Below are 25235 nucleotides of genomic sequence, written 5' to 3' on the forward strand. Positions count from 1 at the left end.
ACAGACCTCTTTCTCTCTTGGTCTAAAAACCCTCCCATCCCCCACTCCATCCAGCATTTCTCTAAGCAGTCTGGTGTCTAGTGTGTCATGGTWGACAAATCCTTGGCCACACAAGGCCCCTTCTAGGACTCTCAGACTTGCCAAAGGCAGTTAGGTATTTGCACAAAACCAGAAAACACACTGGGGGATATATTGCCAGTGTGCTACTGAGGGATACAGCATCTTAGTGCACTTCACTTTTGCTACATTTCCTACCAGCTTTGGAAGTGGCCATGCAGGATTGACAATGCACTATGACTACAATGACAGATCTTACAGAACAATGCAAACACCCCAATAATGTTAGGGGGAGGTTTAGTCTAATACAGATGTCMATTTTTACTTGAAATACTCCCATTTCCATGATGTGGGGGGGAGGGAAATACCTTCTGTTGCATAGCACTTTGCTCCTAAACCTATTGTGTAGTTCTCGCATTTCTTCTCAGTTGTCCCACTAACCCTTGACACTTACTCCCATTGTCCCACAAGTGCATAATGAGGCATATGAGTCTCATACAGAAGACTTACTGCTAGGCCAGATTCTTCTTTGCTTTGGGCAGTTTTATTTAGAGTTGATGAGGTGTAGATAATTAAACGATTTTCCACGACAGCCATTTGAAGCCATTTTAATATTTACAGATATAAATCCTGGAAGATTTTTTTCAAAACACCACCACAAGCACCTACAACTACCCACCAACCCAACAACATCATTTACCAGGAACTGCTTTTTCTAGATTACAGCAATACCTTTTTAGACCATTTCCACAAATGTGTCCCTTTGTCTAGAGCAATCTGAGTCTGATATCTTTGAACAAAAGTCTTTCCTTATCTATCCCCAATCCTGCCGATGTCTCCAGTTTCCAAATGCTTACAATACTAAGGTTGTGTGGTAGTCAACAGGTAAATGTGTAAAGACAAGCAAATGGAAAGCAAAAAATGCTTATTTTTTCTTCTTCAACAGCCATTATCATCCAGGCATAAGGCAGAAGTCCGTGTGTTCTTCAAATTACAGACTGGGACAGWGGTGCTGACAAGTCATTTGAATTTATTCTGACATGCTAAAAGGGAATAAATTACACTTTTATAGAACGTCCAGCTGTAAAATAGCTAATGCTGGGTCAGGGGGTATAATGTGTGGGGGACGGGACAAACAGCCCCTGGTGTGCATCTGTTGTGACTACAGGCTGACTGAAATCCAAATGGTTCTTGCCTTACAAGACTCAAAGTATATAAAAAAAGAAACCCTCCAACACTTTCTTCGCAATAAAAAAAAAATGAAAATTAGGAAACGGTTGCTACTCTAAGCAGCAGCAATATGTAGTTGCAGAGAGAAAGACCCAGAGTATTTTACAACAGGATCTGCTTCCCCTTAGAAAGTAACAAAAACACCCTTTCCCCAAAGGTATCAATTCAATACAGGGAAAGACAACTATAAAACTGAAAAAAAACGTTCTGATAAAAAAGTGTGTATATATATATATAAATTATAACAGGAAGGGCGGGTGGAGTGAGCACGTTTGTCTGTCTCAAAAACGGAACATTGAGGCCATCCATAATAGCAATCACATGAAACAAAAACATTTTCAAAATAAATTCATTGATGTATAATTTTTTCTGAGCAATTTACAAACAGGTTTAGTCAAGTGGTGCCTAATTTATAATGAATATGCTTTTGTGGAGTTCATATTTTTTATTCGTTGTTTGAGACTTCAGAAGTACAATATTAATACAGCGTTCTAAAGAGAAACCTAGTGTTTTCATCTTCACATTAGAAGCTCTTCTAGCACATATCTGCAGGCAGAATCTTAATTACCTTTTTTATGAAAACAAAATAAATCCAATGTTTGCTTAGTAAATACCCAGGATTCATTCATAACAAAGGAAACAGTTTCAGATTACATCTTTCATTTTGCTTGAGGATGAGGGAAAAAAGTTGAATAAGGAAGAGAAAATGGTTGTTTCAAATGTTCAATCTGACTGACGTGTGTCTGGGTCATCATGCCACACTCGGTGACAGAGGGAATGGGGGCAAAGCTGCTCTGACAGGCAGCCATGAGGTGAGGGAGGCACCCAAACAGCAGCTCTCAGAGGGAGAAAGTATCAAGGGGAAAGTATTGGCAGGTGCACAAACATCCGCAGTGAGCCAACCATTTCTTAGTTTTCCGTTTTGAAGAAACAAAAAATCTTCAGGGGCAGGACAATAGAGAAGGCTACAGCTTCGGAAAATTCCATACCAAGCCTGCTTTCGGTGTGGATATAGTATATACATAACAATATATAGATATATGCAGAGCATGTTATCTATATAGAGCGATTACATATATAGTATATGGAAGGAAAGTTCTTTTAACAGGAAAAAAGGGTTGCCCACAATGCCTGGCAGGTTCTGGTGAATTTGATCCTGGATGCCGGGGTGTGATTGGAAGGCAAATCCTGCTACGGCCACTCTGCTCTGCTTCCTTTCATTGTCTTACTGCTCAGAAGCCTGCAAGACAAACGAAGAGACAGAGAGAGGCCATAGGTTACACATCAAAGTAGAACAGGTTATCAAACAGGGTTGAGTGACTGCTATAAACAAGGCCAACTAAGTCACTGCAGTTTTCCATCCCTGTAACATAAAAAGTGCCCAGTCACCAGTCCCACTCTGCAGCAAAGCTGGGACCTGCTGCTGCAGAGTGCCTGAGATGGGGGAATCAAACATTTATGGAGCCTTTACTCTGAGCCTCCTGTAATGAAAATATTAACCACCGCTTCAGCTTAAAAGGTTCACAACTAGCACAGGAGACAACAGCAGCTGTGTAGTGTACCGGGGAGTGGGTATAGATGTTCACAACTAGCACAGGAGAACACAGCAGCTGTGTAGTGTACCGGGGAGTGGGTATAGATGTTCACAACTAGCACAGGAGACAACAGCAGCTGTGTAGTGTACCAGGGAGTGGGTATAGATGTTCACAACTAGCACAGGAGACAACAGCAGCTGTGTAGTGTACCAGGGAGTGGGTATATATTTCACAACTAGCAACAGGAGACAACAGCAGCTGTGTAGTGTACCAGGGAGTGGGTATATATGTTCACAACTAGCACAGGAGACAACAGCAGCTGTGTAGTGTACCAGGGAGTGGGTATAGATGTTCACAACTAGCACGGGAGACAACAGCAGCTGTGTAGTGTACCAGGGAGTGGGTACAGACAGAAAGACACTAGTGGAACGGTCATGAAGGAAACAATGCAGCTTATCAATAAACCTATTTGAAAGGGCAACGTTACACAGAGATCAAACAAAAACACCTTTAAAAAGACAAATAGGGATGTGGCCTGCTAATGTGAGCCACACTTCCTTCATACTTGTCTGCAGTGGAAGGTAACCTTTACAGACAGCCATTAACCAAAGACATGCAGCAATTGGCCTTTAGAGAGGCGTCAATCCACAGGACAGAAACATGGGCACAACAATCCTAAAAGATGTGAGGATTCCTTCATCTTTCTTATGGGCTCCTACAATCTTGTCTTCCTCAAGCAAGCCTTCACACATTGATGATGCATGCCGAGCCTCATCCAGTGGGTTTAAATGAGTGCAGTGCAAGTCGGGACATGATCTCAACAGATCTGAGTGATTTGAGAAGCATTTTTGACAAGCTCTCACGAGCCACCTTCCGCTACAGCTGTACCCTCCAATGTGGTTTGACTCAAAGGAAAGGTAGTTTTGCTGCAGGGATGACATGGGAGGGTGTCTACAGAGAGTCAGAGGATTAATGCACCATGCAAATAAGCAAAAGTAATGGGTCTTAATTACACATGAAATGGTCTGCAGCTTTCGCTCAATGTGAATCGTTGGTTCAATTCAAAACCTAACACGGATCTGCGGATGTTCCTGGCGTTTTAAGTGTCTGGAGRGGCCACCTGATGCAAAAGACAAGTCTCACTCTCAGGGGTGAAAGGGCAGCGCAATCCTCCATATGCAAACCATTAACAGATCAAACCTCTTCTAATATAGCAAATAGCCTTTAGGAGACGTCACAGCAACATGGCAATGATATTTAGGCCTTACAGACACTAAAGACCAAGCGATCATCAAAATGTTTTGAGAGTATAGCTGGGTTAACGGAGTTTGCTTTGAGCGTTGGCTACTTGTGTTTGCCTGATTATGTCAACGTGGCTTGCTCTAAACAAATATCATATAATACAAGGCCATTGGGCAAAACATGAGGGCTGAAATGCAAACTCACATTAACAACGTTTCCATTGTTACAAGGCTAAGTGTGGCCAAGTCAAACTGGTATCCAAGAAACCAGCAAGTTCTTTCAAGCTTCAATAAGCCAGAGCTCGGCTATTTAAATTTCTGGCTGTGGGTACTCAGCACCTTCACTGGCAGTGTTATCTTAAATGGACAGCTAGCAGGAGAGAACACTAACCACCAGACCAAGAAATAACATGTCCTTTTCTATACATCTTCAAAACAAAAACACGGGGGGGGGAAATCTGGGGGTCCATTTACAAAGGTAATTTTTTGATCAGTTCCAGAGGAAAAACTTCGATCTCTCCACCCCTGCATGAAAGGCACATAAAGCAGAGCTCAACTGTGCTGCAGGCTACTGTGTGCATGGAGTCCACATACTAAAACAGACACCGTGTACACAATGGATTAGACCAATACCACGTCATCAGCAAAATCATATTTATAACTAGCCCCTCCTCACAGCACTTGTTCAGTGCCATCATGTGGGATGTTCCTTGAAAGAGGGGGGAGAGGGGCATAGAGAGTCCTCGTGCTTTGATTTCCTATTCATATTTAATGGATTTCAAAGCTCTTCTTGGCAGTGAAGACACAGCACTGGTATAAGTCGGGCCAACAGAGGGGCCAAAAATGATTTGCCTGACGTCACCGAGAGAAAACATCTAATCCAACAAAAAACTGTAACCCGCAGTAAATATAAGTCACAGGAAGCCCTGTTCGAAACACGGTTTAACCAACAATACGTCACACAAACAAAATGGTAGAGGAGCATAAAATGTAATGTGCTAATAAGTCAGAGGGGCTGGCGTGCTGGGGAAGAGCAGGACCGATACACTGAGCCCTCTCAGGGGTGCCATCCAGGTCACGTCACCCATTTACATGGGCATTCTTCCTCCCCAATCAACCTGCATTCAAACCAAAAACATTTTGGTCTAATAAATACTTAATCCGATTGTGTACTGAGAATTTAATTCAGCCCTGCCTAAGATTTTGGAAGCAGGCACATATGGACTAATACACGTGGGAGGGAGGGCTTCATTTGAGTCCTCCATGCACTGAGGGCACAAACACATGGTGTGTGTGGAGCAGTGAGTTCTGGGCCAATGTGACAGCCATGGTTTAAAGGGCAACTGCACTTCCTGATTTGGCCTCATTTTAGATTTGGTTCATTAAGAAATGCTAGCGGCCATAACTGAATTCAAACGTGAGTTAGTTTCATGTGGGTGTTCGCAGGTGAGAAGAGTTTGCCAATTTATTTAGCCAATTAGATTCAGCCTGTTGGTGTGCGACCATGGCAAATTTGGTTAAACTTTGGATAGCCCATCTCTGGGGATAGTTAGGGACAGTCAATAAATTATACAATGCAAAATGGGACAATATTTTTTATGTTGCACATCTTTTAGTTCTCATTAAATGCTTTCAATAATTGTATATGAATTTCTGCAATTTAGTTGGTTTAAAGTTTTTAAGTCATTGAAATTTGGAGTTCATCAACTTAAAAAAAATATTATCCCATTAACATTGTGTAATTTACTGATGGTCCTTAACTAACCCCATCGGGATATCGAATGTCATATTAAATTAACCATGTGCATTATGATCGGGTCGTGTGCAGCTGCGCTCTGAATTGATGATTACTTGGGTGCTGGCAGCTGTGGGTAGGATTAAAATAAACCCAACCCACGGAAAATGTTAAGGTACCCTTCATTATTTAACATACAATTATTTCCTATCATCTCTCAAATCTCAATTTTGGACAAGACTAAGACCAAAATTATCCTATTTACACTTTGTAGTGAATTTTGACACTATAATCAATGTTTGACTCATATCGATGCCACATACGCCATTTTGAAAACGATAAGTTGCATCTTAGGCGAAGTCGCTGTTTAATATGGGGTGGGGACAAATAAAACACCACCACTATGGTGGTTTTAAGTAAAAGGGTGCGAGGCATTAACTTGGTGTAAGCGTTCCTTTTACTACCAATACAGGTCAAGTGGAAGGCTGCTCTGCAATTTCATGCCAGAGATTACACACCTAAATGGGCTATTGCCTAATCCCTGTGGAAATCCTAGTCATCACCTGATGAAAACYGCTTCAGGTTTTTTGAAAAATTGGGTTGACTCTTCTGCCATCAACCCTGGGCACCCGGGATACCCTCTACGAGAGGGAGGGGAGAGACTGGAATTAAAAGAGGTCATTCAAGAGTCACATCACATGAGCACTAAAATTCACATGAACACAGGCAGCCATTTATTACCATGAACAATGGTCTCATACATGTGTGTGCAGTGTGTGGTTAGAATCTCACTCCCACTGTATCTGAGAGCATTACAATAAAGATTAACAAGTGTTAGATCCAGGAACAATGATTGCGAGAAATCAAGAGTCAATCGTACATAATTTAGAGAAGGGGTTAATTCAAGAGGGAAATCAATTTTAACATCCACAGAAGATAATAAAGCCACAACCCTTTGTCCCAGAGAAGAATAAAAGACATTGGGGTACAAAGTTAGTAGTCAAATTTCCCAAGGACGTCTTTGCATCTGCAAGACAGACCAATTGAATTTCTCTTTATCTTTCAGGGGCCTCCTCGAACTAACACTGTTGTGTTGTTTGTGGTCTCAATAATCCGCTGGGAGAGAATGTTCCAAATCCAGTTTTTTTTTTCAAGCACTTTGAAGGGGGAACGAAAATAAAAGCAATTGGCGTCTCCATTTTTGCACTTGAAACGTCGCTTGGCTTTTTGCTACTAACCTTTCATGTTACTCTTGGGTTTGTCAGTTTGCTTGCCTGAGGGAGTTTGTGCCGGTTGCCCCTGTCCCCCTGAGGACGCAGCCTGCTGGGCTGCTTTCTGCTTCAGCATCGTCCAGTCAAACGTGTAGTCGTACTGGTGGTTCAAAGTCCTGGACAAACAGACACTTTCAGACATGCAGTCACACTGAGCTCACCTATATTCATCAACTTTTTACTGCTGCCAAAGGACAACTTGTTTTCAGCCTAAACATACATAAAAGCAGAAAGAGACTACATGAAAAACACAGGCCTAAAGAGGTTGCTCCTTTCACTGTTGTTTCATAAAGTACACTTCACTATTAACGTCTAGTACACCTTAAGGACTCCATATGCTTTACATGCAATGCAACCAAGTAATTTTTTCTGCCTCGTGGGTCTTGACAGTGAGAGAAACATGTGATTTGGTGCACGCGCATTTCAGCTCCCTTGGGGACAGAGAGGTTCATGTTAAAGGTTGAGAAATGACAAGCACCTGAAGAGAATGCGGAACAGCTGACGCAGGTACATGTAGTCAGGCGCCTCCTCGAACCGCAGCCCACGACAGTAGTTCAGGTACATGGCGAACTCTGCTGGGAAACCCTGGAAACAACCACAGGAAAGTAGGAAGGTTATCTATCGATCCATGCCCAACTGTCTGGCTTACGGTCATGTATACATTATTTACCATGACAGTCAGTGCCTAATAAACTACTCAGATGCGTTCTGGTAAGGCAAGTTACCGAAAGAAAAGAGCGGGCATGTTGCCCAAGTTAGTCCACAGCCTAATGCAAGGCATCAGGTTTAGCAGCACACTCTCTCAGCCAGCTACTTAAGTCTTTTAATGAGCAATGGCCATCATGCTTTCAGGTCCAAGGTGATGGATGCATAACAGCCACTATTTAAAGACTGGATTAGATTAGCGACACCAGCCAACATCTCTACTCTCATACGCTACGAGACAGCCTTTAGAACTCCTTCAAACAGGCTCGTACTTCACTGGCTGATGTGACTACTCAAGGACTTCCATAGTAAGCATCTACCTTTCTGACCCGGAGACCCCAAATAAAAATAGGACCAACTCAGTCCGCGGGTGGGCGTGCCAGGTTGATTCTTCTATGGTTTCACTCACCTTACACAACACCTCGACTGGAGTGGACATCTTCTTCTCGCTAATCTTCTCGTACTTCTGTTTCTTTGTGGCAGCCTGTGGAACATGTGGGCGAGAAATGAAAATGTTGTGCACCACAGTTTAACACTACCCTTTGCAATTTCTCATCACACACAAGTTTGTCACTGCCGGTGAGGTCAGTGGTCCATACAGAATGTAATGTATTAGTTTGGCCTGATGTGACTTACAGCACTGTGAAAGAGCCACCTAAAGGAAATATTCAGGAAAATGTTGGGACATTTGAGGAAGTTTTGTATTTTTCTCAGTAATACAAATGTGTACATAGTGTTTTGTGACCTAGCCTATCTTGATAGGCCGGGCAACTGGGGCTGTATGTATATGAAGAATGGCTTGGTTCTGTAGGTATGTACCTAACACCTTGCTGAGGACTTGAGTTTCTATCACTGTAGGCTGCCGTTCCATGTAATTACATTAACACACAGCACAGATCTCTCGTGTTCCCTATTTAACCCTTGTAGCGTCAGAAAAGGGGAAGGTGCATTATGCTGCAAATGCAAGTCTTGGTGACTTTACAAAAGCATAAAACTGAGTACACTCGAGGCACCCCATATCTCTGGAGGATTTATTAATTTTAAAAAAGGTATCTAGCTAAACCTTAGGGAAGTAGCTGACCTCAACACTACAACTTGAATGGAAAGTTAGGGGTCATCTACAAGACTAGCTAACATCCTGCATTGTACAAGGCATATTATGTAATGTTAAACAATTTAATTCCTGAAGTTGTCAGAGAATACAACTATAAAATAAAACATGCAAATGTGAATAAGTCATAAAAATTGTAAATAATCTGAAATCAAGTTATGGAGACAGCTGACAATCAGTTTATTTTATTGGGGGGGGGGGAATCTAGTAGCAGAATCATGGAGGAAAAGCTGTGGCGAGTGAGCAAGTTGGTTTCAATGTGAGTAGGTGAAATATGAACCACTTATATAGTGGACTGGGAGCCCTAGAGTACCTGCCTGGCCTACCTTTAGACCCTGCCAGGGCAGGCTGGTTCTGTTGAAGTACATCAGGACGTAGCCTAGCGACTCCATGTCATCTCGGCGACTGGAAACAAACAAGCAGAGACATTTGGCATTCAGCACGTAAAAAAGGTAACATCACAGTTGGTTCAAGAGCAACACATTTGACATTAATCTCAAGGCCCTTTGTAATTGTAATGGCTAAGCTGTACACTAACTTTCAGACCAGTGACATAGCATTTAACTGGTAAAGTGCAAGCAGGCACTGTCATTGAATAATTCACTTGAATTAGAGGGTGGGATGTCTATCCTGTTACGGTGTTTCAACAGAAGGCAATCCTTTCCCACATATTTTGTTTTTGGAGCACGGGTCAGTAGAGAAGCCACATACGGTGTTTTTTTATATCCCAACTGAATGCTTCAAATGACATGAAAACCAGCATTCATAAAAAGCCTGTTTAGACGGGAACAAAAGGATTTCTAGCCACGTTGAATTCTATCTTATTACGAAAGTCAATGCTCACAATGTATCAAAGGTTAAGAAAATTACTGCATGCTTACGTTGCTGTAATATGCAATACAAATAAAAACATGTAGTCTTGGACTTCCATGCCTACTGTACAGCTCAATGCAGAGTTTTGGTATATAAGGGAAGCATGACTGGCTAAATCACACAGCCCTGTTTGTCAAAATTAGGATTCTGGGTCAGCCAAGCTTGTTGGAGGCTAGATTCTAACGCGACCAATGAGTGCAGCTTGGTCATCATGAGGGCAAGTCCTTAGAGAGCCAGCTTGCAGCCCCAGCAGGAACACACAGTCTGAACATCAAAAGCTCCTTCATGCCACTCAAAAATGATCCCAATAAAGTGCAGAAAAGACACATTAACCTATATATTAAGCCCTAGGAATCCTATCACTCCGGCTGAAAGCGTGCAAACAATAAGGAGTGAGAAGAGAATATCCAGCGAAGGCTGAAATAGATTCCAGATGACTGTAGTTACTGGGTGGTGATCTCTTACCTCTGCTCGATGCCCAGGTGCGCGTTGATGCTGGCATAGCGTGCTGTGCCGGTGAGATTCTTGTCTTCTCGGTAGGGTATGTGCTGTCGTGTCCTGTTGTCCCGGTATTTTTTGGCCAGACCAAAGTCGATGAGGAACAACTGAAAGGATGGGGGAAAGAAAAAACATTGACATTTTAGAAATATCCTGATTCACAGGGAACGATTGGCAAAATGGAGGCTGCCACTGTGCGAGATCATGGGTCTATTCTTCCAATTTCCTGCTCTGCTCCGTGTACCATTTTACTAGCGAGGCAGCCATCCTCAAGGCCCCTGCTTATTATCTATGAAAACTGTGCTGGCAGGATCAGGGAACACCCAGGGGTCAGAGTCAGATGGAATCTCTGCAGCAAACTCACGAAGGTTTTCATTCACTAATAGCTCGCCTGCTAACAGCTCTCCATGGTTGTTGAATTCCCCGGCCATCAGTCTTGTCTCAGATCGGAATGATCTCATTTGTTGACTGCCTGCCATACTTCTCCACTCTACTGCCCACACACAACTGCAGGTCGCAGTCCCTGAGAGAGTGCCTCACCCAACAGAAGTTTTTCACTGAGGCAGCAGTGACCGACTGGCGGATCCACTCAGCCGTGCCTATGCTTGCTTGGCTCAGCTGGGGATTCAAACCTTATTTCCTCCCGTCTACGCCTATCGGAACGTTCTATTGTGACGCTTTGATCTGAAAAGTCAGGTCGGGAGGAAAGGCAGGTTCACACGCAACCATCCACTTGCCGTAAACTAAGGGAGTAACACTCCATTTTCCTCAGTATTCATTAACTTGCAACTTTGTCCTCTACCTTGATATACCTTCAGCTGGTGTTCAATAGCAACAACATTGCAGGCAGAATGAAATATTTCAGAGTCTATAAATACACAACGTAGCAAGGCCAGTGGCCACCCTAAATAGCATTTTCCAGTGTTCACAGAACAAAAGCAGGGGCTGGAGGAGCTTTCATTAAACCTGCAGAGCTGAAATATAAAATCAAGGAAGTGTTAGGTTGAAGTAAGCTGCTATCTGGTAAGACATTTGAACATTCACTGACTTCACCTAGGTCTAAATCCTTAAGAACTACATAAATGGTAAGTATGAGTTTTTTTTAATTTTTATGTGAAAATAAGCCAACCATTACAGCACTTGCATGAGCAATGCGTACAGTCGAAGGATTGCTGAAACTTAGCTTCATCATTTGAACCATCAGTAGAAATGTAACCTATTTGAGAATGTGGTCCAAATACACAATCAATCCAATGTGTGGAGGACAATTTCACAAAAAAAGACCTGTTCTGATGAAAAGCATCCCATGTTCTTCTCCATCTGCTAATATTCAAGGTCATTGTGAATGGGGGGTCAGTTACCTTGTAAAAGATACTTCAACATCAGAACTGTATCTGACAAGCCAATGACTTTCAAAATAGGCTACATGTTGGTTTCAACTCTAACATGCCGAGTCACTCCATTTCTTAAAATTTTGGTTCTTAGTTCAATCTTCAACAACATACCATTACCTGAACATTCACAACCGTCTCAAAAGCAACCATAGACTTCACAGGCCCACCCTAACCAACGAAACTGTGAAACAAAGCACCTAGATACTTTTAAAAGTCAAAGTATGTTTCATCAGAAGATTTTCAGACTGAGGGTTCTGGTTGCAAAGCCATACTAGTAATTAACCTTCAAGGAGTCTAGTTCTCTTCCCCTTCTGAAAAACAGGAACTGAAAAATGTTGAACTCTAGGTCTGCTAATCTGCGAGCAAACATAAGTTAACCACACCCGTCTGCCTTGCTGGTCCCCGATCTGGCTTTTCAGGTCCTACATTTTCCAAACATTACTTTTTTTCAGCTCATCGTGGGTCGGCAGGTTGCCTAGTGGTTAGAGCGTTGGGCCAGTAACCGAAAGGTGGCTGGATCAGAATCTGCCCCTGAACAAGGCAGTTAACCCACTGTAATGCTACATGCAGGTCACCAAGTAGCTACAGTACTGCTGAGCCGACAAAATATCTGTAGGAATTTAAGAAAATTGCCCTCAACTCAATGTTGGCTCATTTTGGCTAACACACATGTTCCTGTGTTGACATATCCTGAAACCCCAAAAGAGATAATCATTTGTGAAACCAAAATAAATATAAATCATCTGTTTAACTGGCAAGTAAATCTCAAGAAACAGCACCAAGGAAATGGAAAAGAAACCAAAATATAAAATTAGCCTGGTGGGCACCGTGACGACTTCAAATGAGGAGCACGTCCTCCTCAAAAAATCCGATAGCATATTCCACTACTAGTCACCATATGTCCTTCATCCACCTAAACACAGATCCCTGCAATCTGGAGTAGGTGTTCATCTCTAGATTTGTTTAGCATGTGTGTCTGGTTTAATGCCAATATGGTGTTCACCAAATTAATGAAATAAAAAAGTAGTACTCCTTCTAAATGGGTAAAATAAACTCCAAAAGAAAAAAGCAAACAGAATTTGGGGGAGTATTAAGAGGCGGTTGTAGTTTCAGACCTGGTTTAATCCTGAGAAAGATGGGTCCTGAGAAGAACTAACAGCCAAGCTTCTTTTCCTCTTCCCCACTGGAGATTCCAAACACTGAACAAATAGAGGGTGCAGTGCATCAAACAGGATTGCTGACAATCCCACAAGGCCAGCGCAGACAGGCAACACCAAGGCTCAGAAAAAGAACGGGAGGAGAGGGAGGAGAAGGGGAAGAGAAAGCCCAAGGCCATCCTTCATCCACCAGCAAAGCATGAGCTAAAATCAGAGAGGAGTCTGTGGTAGGACTTCCTAGGAGTTAGCCTGGGCTTAGATGCAAGTCAGTATTTAGGCTAGGTAGATGGGGGCGGGAGGGAGATGTCCTGCAGGATATGCAGTCCACACTGCAATACCAATTTCAGTCGTAGAGGCAGAATTGAAGACAAAATAACGGCCCAATCCCGATGTTATTCATGTAAAAAAAAACTAGTATTTCCAAGCCTGTTTTGCATTTTTGACTTTGCATTGGCTTTTTGATATTCCAGCATTTAATGCTAGCAGTGGCCACAGTATAATTGCTTTGTACCATAATCATCCTACAAATTTGGACCAACAGTCTGCCTGAGTGCAGAACACAATACGCAGTTGACTGACTGGCACAACTAGGGTTAAAAGAGAATTCAAATAATGAAGGCCATTCCCTAACATGGGTACTAATTTAGCAATAACGCATGAAAAAGCTTTGAAAAATGCAGCCACCCAACCCACCACCTCCTTGAGATCTCACAGGAAGCAATGGGTCCCCCAATTTTTTTTATTTTATTTATCCTGAAACGGGTTATAAACAGTAGACACCTTCAGTAAGGAAGAGGGTAGAATACTTTGGCAGACTTTGGAAAAGCCCAATCTGGCAATTAGCAGCTCTACAGCGCCAAACAGAGGAAAAGCGTGCAGTACAAGAAAGAAGCATGAACTAATCTGCATGTAGCCGTCAATACATAGAGTAGATTTAGTACAGCTGCGAGAAACGCGTAACAGGACAGCCTTTGTGATAGAGGCTCTTGATTAGAGGATTTCTATAGAGCAGCCCTGGACAAAGCAACAAAACAAGCGGAGTATCACTCTCCAAACCATAGAGAAGAAGCTAGTGTTGGTGCAGTGTTCACATGCAATCTATTAAGACGGGGGATTAAGGTTAAGGTTTAACAATTGCTCTTTGGCAGAGATATATTTTCACCAATGAAGCCATGTCCAAATTAAGACTATTTCAGAAACACACTTCCTGAATTAAAGGCAACCACCCTATTGGGCACAAGCTAAGGGGTATATAAGCACCATTGTAAAACAGCAGATAGGAAGCAGAATGCAAAGTGAGTTCAGGTGAAGAGAAAGGCAGTTGATTTAAACATGAGGATAGAGTGGGGATCGCAAAAGCTACTGCTATGCCAGTCTTCCCATCTATTGAGTTCAGTGTCAGAACTTGCAATCCAAAAGGATTGTATGCGCACCCTTTATAATGTTGTTCAATTTCAGTAAATAAACAAAGTGAAAATTTCATGTGTATGAAAAAAATAAAATACGCTTTAGGCTGGCATTCACACAGACACACAATGGTAAACACTTATTCCAGACAGCACTGCCAAAAATTGTAATACAGGCTTCAATGCTTGAATACCCAAAAGGTACCGTTTCATTTTGATTAGACTAGTCTGATGAGTTTATATCACGTAATACTAACGATAGCCACAGCTGGTGTGGATAGGTCCGTGTTAAAACACACATCATGCTTTAACTTTGCCAAATGTTGCCTGTCTGCAAGGGCTCAAAATAGTGAGTTATTTAAAAACAAAATACAAATCAGGCAACTTGAGATACAGTTTGTATATGAAAAAAGAATCAAAAACGCCTTAACATTATTTTCTGCAAAGGGGAAAGAATGAATGGGATTACACATCATGCAGAAACCTTTTTGTAGTCCTGTCTAAGATCTCAAACAGATCCACACCTATGATGCTGTCTAAGAGGGCCTGTATTACCTGATTGTAAAAGTACCCAAATGTGACTAACAAAACAATTCCATCCACATAACAAGTGTACTAAACCAATCACAAACAATTACCCTTGAAAATGTCCATTACCAGGACATGAAGCCTATTCAAATATATATATATTTTTTTTAAATCACATTGACCTCACTGAGGATTAGATAGTCAATATTCCCACAAAAAAATACATGAAACCAGCAAAAGAAGATGGTTCTATTAACAATACGGGCTACTTGTATCACTTCACACAATGGTGTATAAAATAAAAGTGAAACGAGGTAAGAGATTCACTCCACTTACTGCATCTCAGGAGGGGGAAACTGCTGAAAGCTTACCTTGTTACAGTGACGGCCAATACCCATTAAAAAGTTGTCTGGCTTGATATCTCTGTGAATGAAGTTCTTTGTGTGCACATACTCGATTCTGCTGATCATCTGTGGGGGAAACGCCTGTCAATCAGCTAACACAGAACTTCAAAATAGACTGGTCTTCTAAGTCCATTTTCAAACGTTTCATAAGAATGAGAAATGTACAAGTAATATTCTCCCTTTGGCAAATACAGAATTAATGTTTTTTTGTTGTTGTAACCAGACAAAGTTAAGCAAAGGGCCAAAGTGGAAGATAAAGAGCATTGATTAAATGGAGTTTTACCTGGTCTGCGAGCATTAGTACAGTTTTCATTGTGAACCTGCGCGAGCAGAAGTTGAAGAGGTCTTCCAGACTAGGTCCCAGCAGGTCCATCACTAGGACATTGTAGTCCTTTTCTTGGCCATACCACCTGCAAGACAGCACCAGCCATGCATCAATATTCATAACCATAAAATGTTATTTCAGTGTTGTCTTAAGTAAAACTTTACATAGCAATTGCATAGTAATTTATTAGGCCTATGTAAAATAACCGGTAATGCAACAGTTATGTGTGGTCAAATCTCATATTTCAATACCAGAGGCAAAAATGTATGTGGAGGTTGAACTTTAGTCTTTAGGCCAAAACCTGTTTGTATGGAGGTCATAATAACACCATCCCAAACCCTAAGACTCCAGTGAGTTATTAAGGGAGGCCTCATCTATCATTAACAGAGATGCTTCTTTTTTTGGGGGGCTGGCCTGACAATAGTTAAAGCAGGGCTCTTCAACCCTGTTCCTGGAGAGCTACCATCCTGTAGGTTCACTCCAACCACAATCTAGCGCACCTGATTCTAATAATTAACTGGTTGATAAGTCAAATCAGGTTAGTTACAACTGGGGTTGGAGCAAAAAACCTACATGAGGGTAGCTCTCTAGGAACAGGGTTCGAAAGCCCAGAGTTAGAGTCGGTCTAATCCTCACAGCTCTGACATTCGAGGTCAAAGAGACTCCCAACACTTCTCCAGTACACTGCCAGGCCAGCAGTCGCCAGGCAACCATCTTGTCCAAGATTCCACTAAACAAAGAGGTATTGTGTGGGAATGATGTACTGCAAGAGTCCACACAGCCATTTTGCTACTCTGACAGATCTTGTTTGCGGAATTAGCTACGGGTGTGGTTAGTCAATAACACTTTCACAAGACCGTCCATGGTGGCAGCAAAGAAATTGCACTTTGAATAAAGTAAACCGTTCCAAACTCTGCATTTCTACGAGCTTACACACCCCCAGGACACACACTCCCAAGCACAAGCGTAACAGCCAACATGTGGCAGCCAAAAAGTATGGTGCTAGAATTTGGTAGGTCTATGCAAAGCTCTCGAATGTATGGTCGATAGGCTGATGGTCGGCCGAGATTTTTAGTCTAGCAGTGACAAATATATATTTGAAAAATTGTATGGCACACGAGACACCTGTCTGATTCAGGTGTGTCTGAGTGGACTAATCCATTGCAGAGGCAGTGGGTATAGCACACCAGTAGTACATTTACAGTTACTTATCATAAATTATAAACCACAGTGTTTGTTTGGTTACGGTAATTTCTGTTAATGCATTCAACACATTATTATTACAGTCTCACCGTTGTCATTGTATGAGTGGACACATTGTTTGCAAAGCGCACAACCTAGGCTACACTTGTGAGAAAAAGTTTGGGTTTATTATTTCATTCAATTTACGAGTTGTCAATTTATTAAATTGTCTTTTGTTTGGCGCGTTCCTGTCAATCTTGTAAGGACACGCACGTGATTACGCATAGAAGTAGACCTAGGCTACCTGGCCTACGTGCAAATGTAGGTCTATAAATGTTCCCATTTGGCGATCTGATACCATTTCTGATTGAAAAGCTCCAGTGATGGTGAGTTAAGAGTTATTTTTTCTTTGCCTCAAACAGCAAGTAAACAGTCTGTATTTACATCCACTGAGAAACATCATAGTTCCCTAACATAGCCTATTGAAAAATCTTTCCAGCTCTCCCCTTTTACATAACCACTCAGCATGAAAGGGGGGGAAAAAACATGTCATGCTTTGATCCAGGGGAAACGTCATAAAATAGACCAACCTGATTACTTCTTATGCCTTGCGCAAATAGCCGACAGCTGTGTGTCTGTCTGGAGCTCACTGGCACGGGAAACTGAGGTCCCAGAATATTTTATACAATGTTGTAAGTTTGCTAGCACTAGCTTCTGGCTGGACTAAGTTAATAGTTGATACAATGTTTCTAGTTCCTTGAAAATATTTGTTTTCTTCTGTTTAGGCTACACTGATTCATTATTAAATCACAGTGCCTAAAGCATCTGAAAAGCTCAGTAGCCTACATACAGTTGATTTTATTCAAACCGGGTGTCTATATATGGAAAAATACACCTTTGAAAAATTTGGGCAATTGAACAGGTGACTCTCGGTTGACACTGCGATAGACAATTCAGATGCAGAACAATTTAAACCTGCCAATCTTTAGAATGCAAAACAAGAAAGAAAAAAACAATATGCTAATGAAGCAAGTGGCGTGACATCTTGAAGATAGTATCCTCCTACATTTGAGAATGTCAAATAGAGGGTTGACAGTCAAAAAATAGCTTGTGAATACAAAGATAATCCTGGCAGATCTGGGTAAACTCAATTCTTTACTCAAACCTCACCATAGAAATATAATTGTACAGACAATGTACAGTTGCGGCCAAATATATTGGCACTCTTGCACTTTTCTTAAATAGTTCCATAGTTCTAAAATAAGCTGAAATAAAAAATAAAAAAACTGGAGAAATATGGGCATAATATATCAGTGTAAACCCCGGCTGCTTTAGAGACAATCCAAAATGTAACTACAAAGGAAACTAAATTAAGGAAAGAAACAAGTCATTAACCGATAGGCCTAGCATTTTTTAAGGTGGAATTTTAAAAAGAGCAGAGTTTCATAATCTCAATGGACCCAAGAGAAAATGCATAAGCACAAGACTTCCCTTTGTTGATTATGCCGCGTTCACGTCATGTCGGAAACAAGGGACCTCCGACTTAAAATGAACTTAAGTTATTTGCGTAGGGCTTCCTATTAGTTGATTGTGGGAAGGCTTGTTCAGCAGGTTCTTCTGGCTTTGACAAAGTTCCATGAGTTCTTTCACTCTCAGCTAGTTCCTACAGTAACCTTACCAAACATCCTAAAACAACTCAATTCAAAAGCACTATATAGCTCCTGACACTACCAACTGAGCCTCAAAGCCTGCACTGCACATTAATGTACAATTCACACTCATGTACCAATAATTCTGAAATGGCCTTGAGCCCTTTGAGGTGCCCAAGAGAAGAAGTCACCTGCCTGGGTAACACCCAGTATCTGCTGGAGGTACCAGCTGATAAACAGCTTTCAGTTGTGCAAATTAGAAATCACCAACCCCCTACTTACCTACCAACAGCCAATGGCTTGGCATATCCATGACTAGAGTTACCCAACACAAAACGGGTCTTATCTGTACACGGTACGTAGCTAAGTAACAGAATGCAGYTCTAGAGATTAGGTTACCAGTAAGCCACCATGCCTTGGTCAACAAGCATCAACTTAGTTTGAATATACCAACACACAGTTGGCTACGTTTCAAGTGGACTTCATCTGTTGATGGTCTTCTTTACTAAAGAGGAAGTTGGGCTATCTGGGGCTGCAGGCAGCCTAGTGGTTAAGAGCATTGTGTCCTTGAGCAAGGCACTTAAACCTAATTGCTCCTGTAAGTCAGTCTGGATAAGAGCATCTGCTAAATTACAACAAAAAAATAAAAATGTTTGCACAAGCTCCCTACGCAGGTAATAATGGAATTATTTTAAATCTTAATAACTTGGCTCTACAACCCTTCAGTCAGTTAAGTAGTGCCATTTTTCCAGAATATTTGCACTTAAGTTTATAACCACTGGCTCTAGTCTAATATCCCTTTCATACACAGACCAAAATACCACTAATATACCACGCCTGCATTTTTATACCAGCCTTTTCAAACATCTGAAAGCGGTAAAAAAATCATGGAAAAATAAGCCACCTAAAGACCTAGTCATGATTCCTGCAATTTCACAGACCCTGTAACCAAAATACAAGTACTGATCTGTGTGAATGGTTCTCTGCTTTTTAGCAGGTCAATTCATAAATTGTGTTTAACACCTCCCTAATTAAAAATTGTTTAACACGTCCCTAATTTTAAATGCAAACAGCCGCATGGTTAACCAACACCCCCACTTTGCCAGTTACACCACGATATGTATAAAAGGGGTAGGTATACCTGCAAATATGCTAAACAATGGGCTGTTTGAAAGGGGGTCATAAACATGGCCTTGTATTGTTTACATGTAACATCACATATTCTGTCTGAAATGGGTATAAGTAGGTCTAATTAAAATGTGATGAAAATAGGAGAGGGGGAAAAGCATTGGAGAACTTTCCAGATTGAAACTTCCAACTCTCGTTGTGGAAAGAAAATGTCAGGTGAGTTGCATAACAGAAATGTCCCTAGACAGGTGCACCAGCCACATGCTGATGTACCTGAACACAAACAATTGGCTATGAGAGTACAGAACCTGGAGAGAATAGCAGATAAAATAGTGTGGCAGCCCCAACATTTCTAGTCTAAATTGTTCTAGTTGGGTAGTGCATATTATTCAACAATGTATACATACAATGTATACATACATAGACCCCTTTGACTTTTTCCCACATTGTGTTACGTTAGAGCCTTATTCAAAAATGTATTTCATATCCCCCCACCCTCAAGCTACACACAATACTCTATAGACAAAGGGAAAACGGGCTTAGAAATTTTTGCACATTTGTTAAAAATAAAAACCATAAATCACATAACTATTCAGAACCTTTTTACTCAGTACTTTGTTGAAGCAATTTTGGCAGCAATTACAGCTTCAAGTCTTCTTGGGTATGACGCTACAAGCTTGGCACACCTGTATTTGGGGAGTTACTCCCATTCCTCTCTGCAGATCTTCTCAAGCTCTGTCAGGTTGGATGGAGAGCGTTGCTGCACATTAGGCCACTCAAGAAAATTCAGAGACTTGTCCCAAAGCCTGCTTTGTGCTTAGGGTCATTGTTCTCTTGGAAGATGAGCCATCGCCCCAAGTTGGAGGTCCTGAGCGCTCTGGAGCAGGATTTCATCAAGGATCTCCCTATACTGGGCCTCCCGGGTGGCGCAGTGGTCTAAGGCACTGCATCTAAGGCACTGCAACGCAGTGCGAGCTGTGCCACCAGAGACTCGGTTCGAGCCCAGAAACAATTGGTCTAGCGTCGTCCGGGTAGGGAGGGTTTGGCCGGCAGGGATATCCTTGTCTCATCACGCACTAGCAACTCCTGTGGCGGGCCGGGCGCAGTGCACGCTAGATGTACGGTGTTAACTCTGACATATTGGTGCGGCTGGCTGGGTTGGGATGGATGCGCGCTGTGTTAAGAAGCAGTGCGGCTTGGTTGGGTTTCGGAGGACGCATGGCTCTCGACCTTCCCCTCCCGACCTTCCCGAGTCCGTGCGGGAGTTGTCCTGGTGTCCTTTAGTAGTGGTTTCTTTGCAGCAATTTGACCATGAAGACCTGATTCATAGTCTCCTCTGAACAGTTGATGTTGAGATGTGTCTGTTACTCTGTGAAGCATTTATTTGGGCTACAATTTCTGAGGCTGGAAACTCTAATGATCTTATACTCTGCAGCAGAAGTAACTTTGGGTCTTCCATTCCTGTGGCGGTCCTCCGTTCACCCACAGCGCGTCTCACAAAGACACAGTAGTTGGAACCAAAAATCTCCAATTTGGACATCTGCTGCAGTGGATGAGTTGATTAGAGTTAACTGCACCTTAGATTGCAGCCCAAATAAATGCTTCACAGAGTTTCAAGTAACAGACACATCTCAACATCAACTGTTCAGAGGAGACTATGAATCAGGCCTTCATGGTCAAATTGCTGCAAAGAAACCACTACCAAAGGACACCAATAAGAAGAGACTTGTTCAGGCCAAGAAACACAAGAAATGGACATTAGACTGGYGGAAAATTGTCCTTTGGTCTAGAGTCCAAATTGGAGATTTCTGGTTCCAACTGCCGTGTCTTTGTGAGACGCGCTGTGGGTGAACGGATGATCKCCACATGCTTATTTCCCACCGGAAAGCATGGAGGTGGTGGTGTGATGGTGCTTTGCTGGTGACACTGATTTATTTCAAATTCAAGGAACACTTGACCAGCATAGCTACCACAGCATTCTGCAGTGAAACACCATCCCATCTGGTTTGGGCTTAGTGAGACTATCATTTGTTTTTCAACAGGACAATGACCCAACACACCTACAGGTTGTGTAAGGGCTATTCTACCAAGGAGAGTGATGGAGTGCTACATCAGACGATCTGGCCTCCACAATCCCCCGACCTCAACCAAATTGAGATGGTTTGGGATGAGTCGGACCGCAGAGTGAAGGAAAAGCAGCCAACAAGTGCTCAGCATATGTGGGAACTCCTTCAAGAMGGTGGGAAAAGCATTCCAGATGGAGCTGGTTGAGAGAATGCCAAGAGTGTGCAAAGTATACCCCCCTACCTTGTCACCACACAACTGATTGGCTCAAACATATTAAAATATTGCACAAATTAACATTTAAGGCACACCTGTTAATTGAAATGCATTCCAGGTGACTATCCCATGAAGCTGGTTGAGAGAATGCCAAGAGTGTGCAAAGCTGTCAAGGCAAAGGGTGGCTATTTGAAGAATCTCAAATATAACATAAATTTATTTAACACTTTTTTGATTACTACATGATTCCATTTGTGTTATTTCATAGTTGTGATGTCTTCACTATTATTCTACAATGTAGAAAAGAGTAAAAATAAGGAAAAATCCTTGAATGAGGTTCTAAATCTTTTGACCAGTAGTGTATATCTGTAAATTAACCAATGAAATAAAGCCACACCCCAGCCATGATTACAGACACCTGTGTGTCCTTTGAAACTATATAAACTGGTGACCCGCAGTGTTTGTCATTTTACCCTGATGAAGACAAGCTTGTCTGTTGAAACGTTGGTAATTAAATTAAAAAATGTTTTACCTTTATTTAACCAAGTAAAACCCATTGAGGTTAGAAACATATTTTACGAGGGCGACCTGGCAAAAAAGCAAAAGGGAAATAGCAGCGTGTACATAAATTACAGAAAAATACAAAATATTCTCATAAGACAAAGTGTCACAAGTTGCAGATACAATTGAAGATTAGAAACAACTGCGTCTATCACAAACCGTGTTGCCTGTTTTTAGACTGTTCGACAAGGGCACTAAATCTCTCAACTTAAATATATTTTGAAGCATGTTCCAGGATGAAGGAGCATTATTGCATCCGAGCTCCTAGTGTGCGTCTCTCCTTTTCTTTTTCAAGTGTTCTACCCTAGCCAGCACCGCGCCTAAACAGGTGTGCGTTTCTTTCGCCTCCACACAATCTTATATAGCCACATACATATTGCACATTTCCCTACATTCAGTACTCTATTGAATATAGGAGAAATGTGCAATATGTATTATGTGGCTATTTGAGAAGTGCACAATGTGTACGTTGGGTAAGGTTTAATGAATGTATTATGCTGAATGTGTAATGTACAGTGTCTATTTTGTAAACAGTAGTACTGTGTCCAATAATTTTTTACCTTGGGGACATTAAAATTGATCCTATCATCTTTGATGGCTTTCGTATCCTTATGTCCCTTTTCCAAGTCAAATGCAAAGTGGTGTATCTTGTCACAACACCATAAAATAATTGTGTATCACTGATAATATCGATAAATTATAAGTCAACTGGGTAATTATGACCCTAACTCGGTTGTTTTAAACGTGCACAGCCAGTTTACAGCCTGCCTGCCTCGATTATTAAATTCACCAATGTGTCAGTGAACTAACCCATTACCCAAGTCCTACTCTACATATTGCCCTATAACTCATGAAATCTAAAATAAACGAATTGTAGGTGTTTAACGAGAGAGAGATATGGTCCTACTTCATCGTTGAAGTCACCTTGAGACAAAAGCAATAGGCCCAGATAGCTAGTTGTTTTCGCTAGTGCTGAGCCGCCATTTTCTAACAGGGAAGGAAGACATGTTGGAACAAACAATAAAAGAGGAGCGGCCATTTCCAGCACACCGATTTTTTTTCGCGGCCTGGTGATTTTTTTGCATGTTAAAACTAGAACAGTGTACACATTGGTGAAAATCTACATGGCTCATGAAGGATTGGTCATTGGAATAATATTAACGTTAAAAGGGAATGTATGTGGAACGTTTTCATAAGCAAAGATCAAGGAAAATCATGAAGCCATGGCGATTAAAGCTAACAAAAGCTAACGTTAACTAGCTTAACTTACCAACTACAACTGGCATATGGAAGTAAACCAGACATGTTTGCATGAGTAATGTAACTGTACAAATATTGTACAATTAGCTATGACTTTTCTCCACATACATCTCCGATATTAAACTGTCCAAAATAATGAAAATGTATATTACCTTATGTGTGGGATTCCAACTCCTCCTTGTAATATTTTGTACAGCTTGCTTTCATATAACAACTGTGGGTGTCTGGCTTTCTGAGATTCCAATTTTACAGCTACCTCCTGGAAAACAAAATGATCAGTAAGTTAGCTAACGTAGTCGTCCACCTAGTTAGTAACACTTTAGACTAGTCACGTTAGCAAGGCAGTGTTTAGTTATTAACGTTAACTAGGTGCTTTAGTTTAAGATGCATCAATTCAATTGTAATTTACTAGGTACAACAAATGTGTTATTTCTAAGTTACGAACGTTAAGTAGTTCGTTGCACGTTTTAGTGTGGGCAATATCGACAAGTATCTTAGATGACAGTTAGCTAGCTAGGCTAACGTTAGCTGGGTATTCATTGAGCATCGTTGGCCAACATTTCAGCTAACTTAGCTAGCTAACGTTAGGAAGGCTAACTAAGAAATCTGCTGTTCAATCTTGTAGTCGGCTTGGCTGTTGGTTAACAGCGAACAATTAGTTACCCACTACTTTAATGGTTATTAACGTTACCTCTCCATTTGTGATGTTGATCGCCAGGTATATATCACCAAATGATCCAGATCCAATTTTTCTGACAAGTTTGTATTTTCCACCGACAATGAATTCGGCTTTTGAGCCGCTGCTGCTTGCCATATCCTCAAAATCACGAGCAACCCCAATCAGTTTAAAATAGTTTTCTCTGGGACTGCTCCGTCGGTTCCCCTACTTGGCCAGCTCGTTATTAGAACATATCGTGAACATACAATCCTGGTTGGTCGTGTGCTATGTACTTGAAACAATGTAATGTTAACGAACTAGGACAGACTTCGTTTATTCTCATGCGTTATTCACTAGCTATCTAGTAAAAAAAAAAACATACAAAATAAACCCAACACATATCACGAAAAAGGCCAAACAATTATTCTGAAAACACTTCTACTGTGCCGTGTTTGTCCGTCGCCCAGTGCCTCGTCGCTAGCGTCGAGCTATCGAAATGACACCAGTGGTACTGCGAAGCACCGTTCGATAATCTGTTTGTACCACCTCCGCGAGGGGCAATATTGTTCTTGTTTGTCAAATTTTCGATGAAAGTTACAGCTTTTATGTGATTCTCCTTTGTTCGTATTATATTTTACGGAAACCTAGGGTCGCTGCTTTCCTTCAAAGCGCAACCCACTCACTCCGCCATTTTCTTGTCACTACTCCACAAAAATCCACCGTCCGTCTCGAGGTGATTACCTAGCTAGCTTAGCTTCAGAACAAGGCGCAGGCGGGCGCGAGGAACACTGGGGGGCGCGAGCGCAGAGGACGCCTTGTGACGTTTTGAATTTGCGCTTACGAAAGAGAGCCTTGCCTAGTAAGTGCGCGTGAGAAAAATAAAGAAACAGTTTAGCATATTACAACGTTCAATGTATGCATTGTAATTAGTGTGCAAGATGTCGAGTACTTTCCACTGATGTTTTCAGATCAAAAGCCGCACTCTACCTTTTCATCTAACGTTCGGGACACATTTAAAATCTAAGCGAATGTTATGCCATGGATCAT

The 25235-nt window shown here is 41.7% G+C and overlaps 1 protein-coding gene across 13 annotated transcripts; it reads right to left on the reverse strand.

Moving 5' to 3' along the window:
- Positions 1-1968: 1968 nt before the first annotated feature.
- LOC111967340 (casein kinase I) lies at positions 1969-24947 on the reverse strand. 13 transcript variants are annotated; one of them, XR_011480297.1, is made up of 12 exons: positions 24222-24947; positions 23683-23789; positions 15429-15555; positions 15113-15211; positions 12766-12849; positions 10224-10363; positions 9203-9290; positions 8184-8258; positions 7548-7654; positions 7073-7185; positions 6362-6439; positions 1969-2527 (listed from the first exon to the last, which is right to left on the reverse strand). XR_011480297.1 is itself a non-coding variant. In XM_070444721.1 (11 exons), exons 1-11 carry the CDS (start codon positions 24342-24344, stop codon positions 2520-2522), a joined length of 1098 nt encoding a protein of 365 aa, XP_070300822.1. In that variant the 5' UTR covers positions 24345-24947; the 3' UTR covers positions 1969-2519. The 13 variants fall into 13 exon arrangements, 5 of the variants coding, with proteins under 5 accessions (XP_070300822.1, XP_023848052.1, XP_070300823.1 ...); XR_011480295.1 differs by having other exon boundaries at positions 2019-2527; positions 7037-7185; positions 9212-9290; XR_011480293.1 differs by having other exon boundaries at positions 2019-2527; positions 6362-6460; positions 7037-7185; positions 9212-9290.
- Positions 24948-25235: the final 288 nt, after the last annotated feature.

Source organism: Salvelinus sp. IW2-2015, linkage group LG8 (genome assembly GCF_002910315.2).
Source record: "Salvelinus sp. IW2-2015 linkage group LG8, ASM291031v2, whole genome shotgun sequence".
Lineage (NCBI taxonomy): Eukaryota > Metazoa > Chordata > Actinopteri > Salmoniformes > Salmonidae > Salvelinus > Salvelinus sp. IW2-2015.

Bases quoted from the DNA above. Each gene is read 5' to 3' on its own strand.
- LOC111967340 (XM_023992284.2), bottom strand. From the start codon at position 24,344: ATGGCAAGCAGCAGCGGCTCAAAAGCCGAATTCATTGTCGGTGGAAAA. The intron at 23,790-24,221 runs GTAACGTTAATA...TTTGTTTTCCAG, and splicing joins TCAACATCACAAATGGAGAG to GAGGTAGCTGTAAAATTGGA. The intron at 12,850-15,112 runs GTAAGCTTTCAG...CTATTTGTTCAG, and splicing joins TTGGCCGTCACTGTAACAAG to TGTTTGGAATCTCCAGTGGG.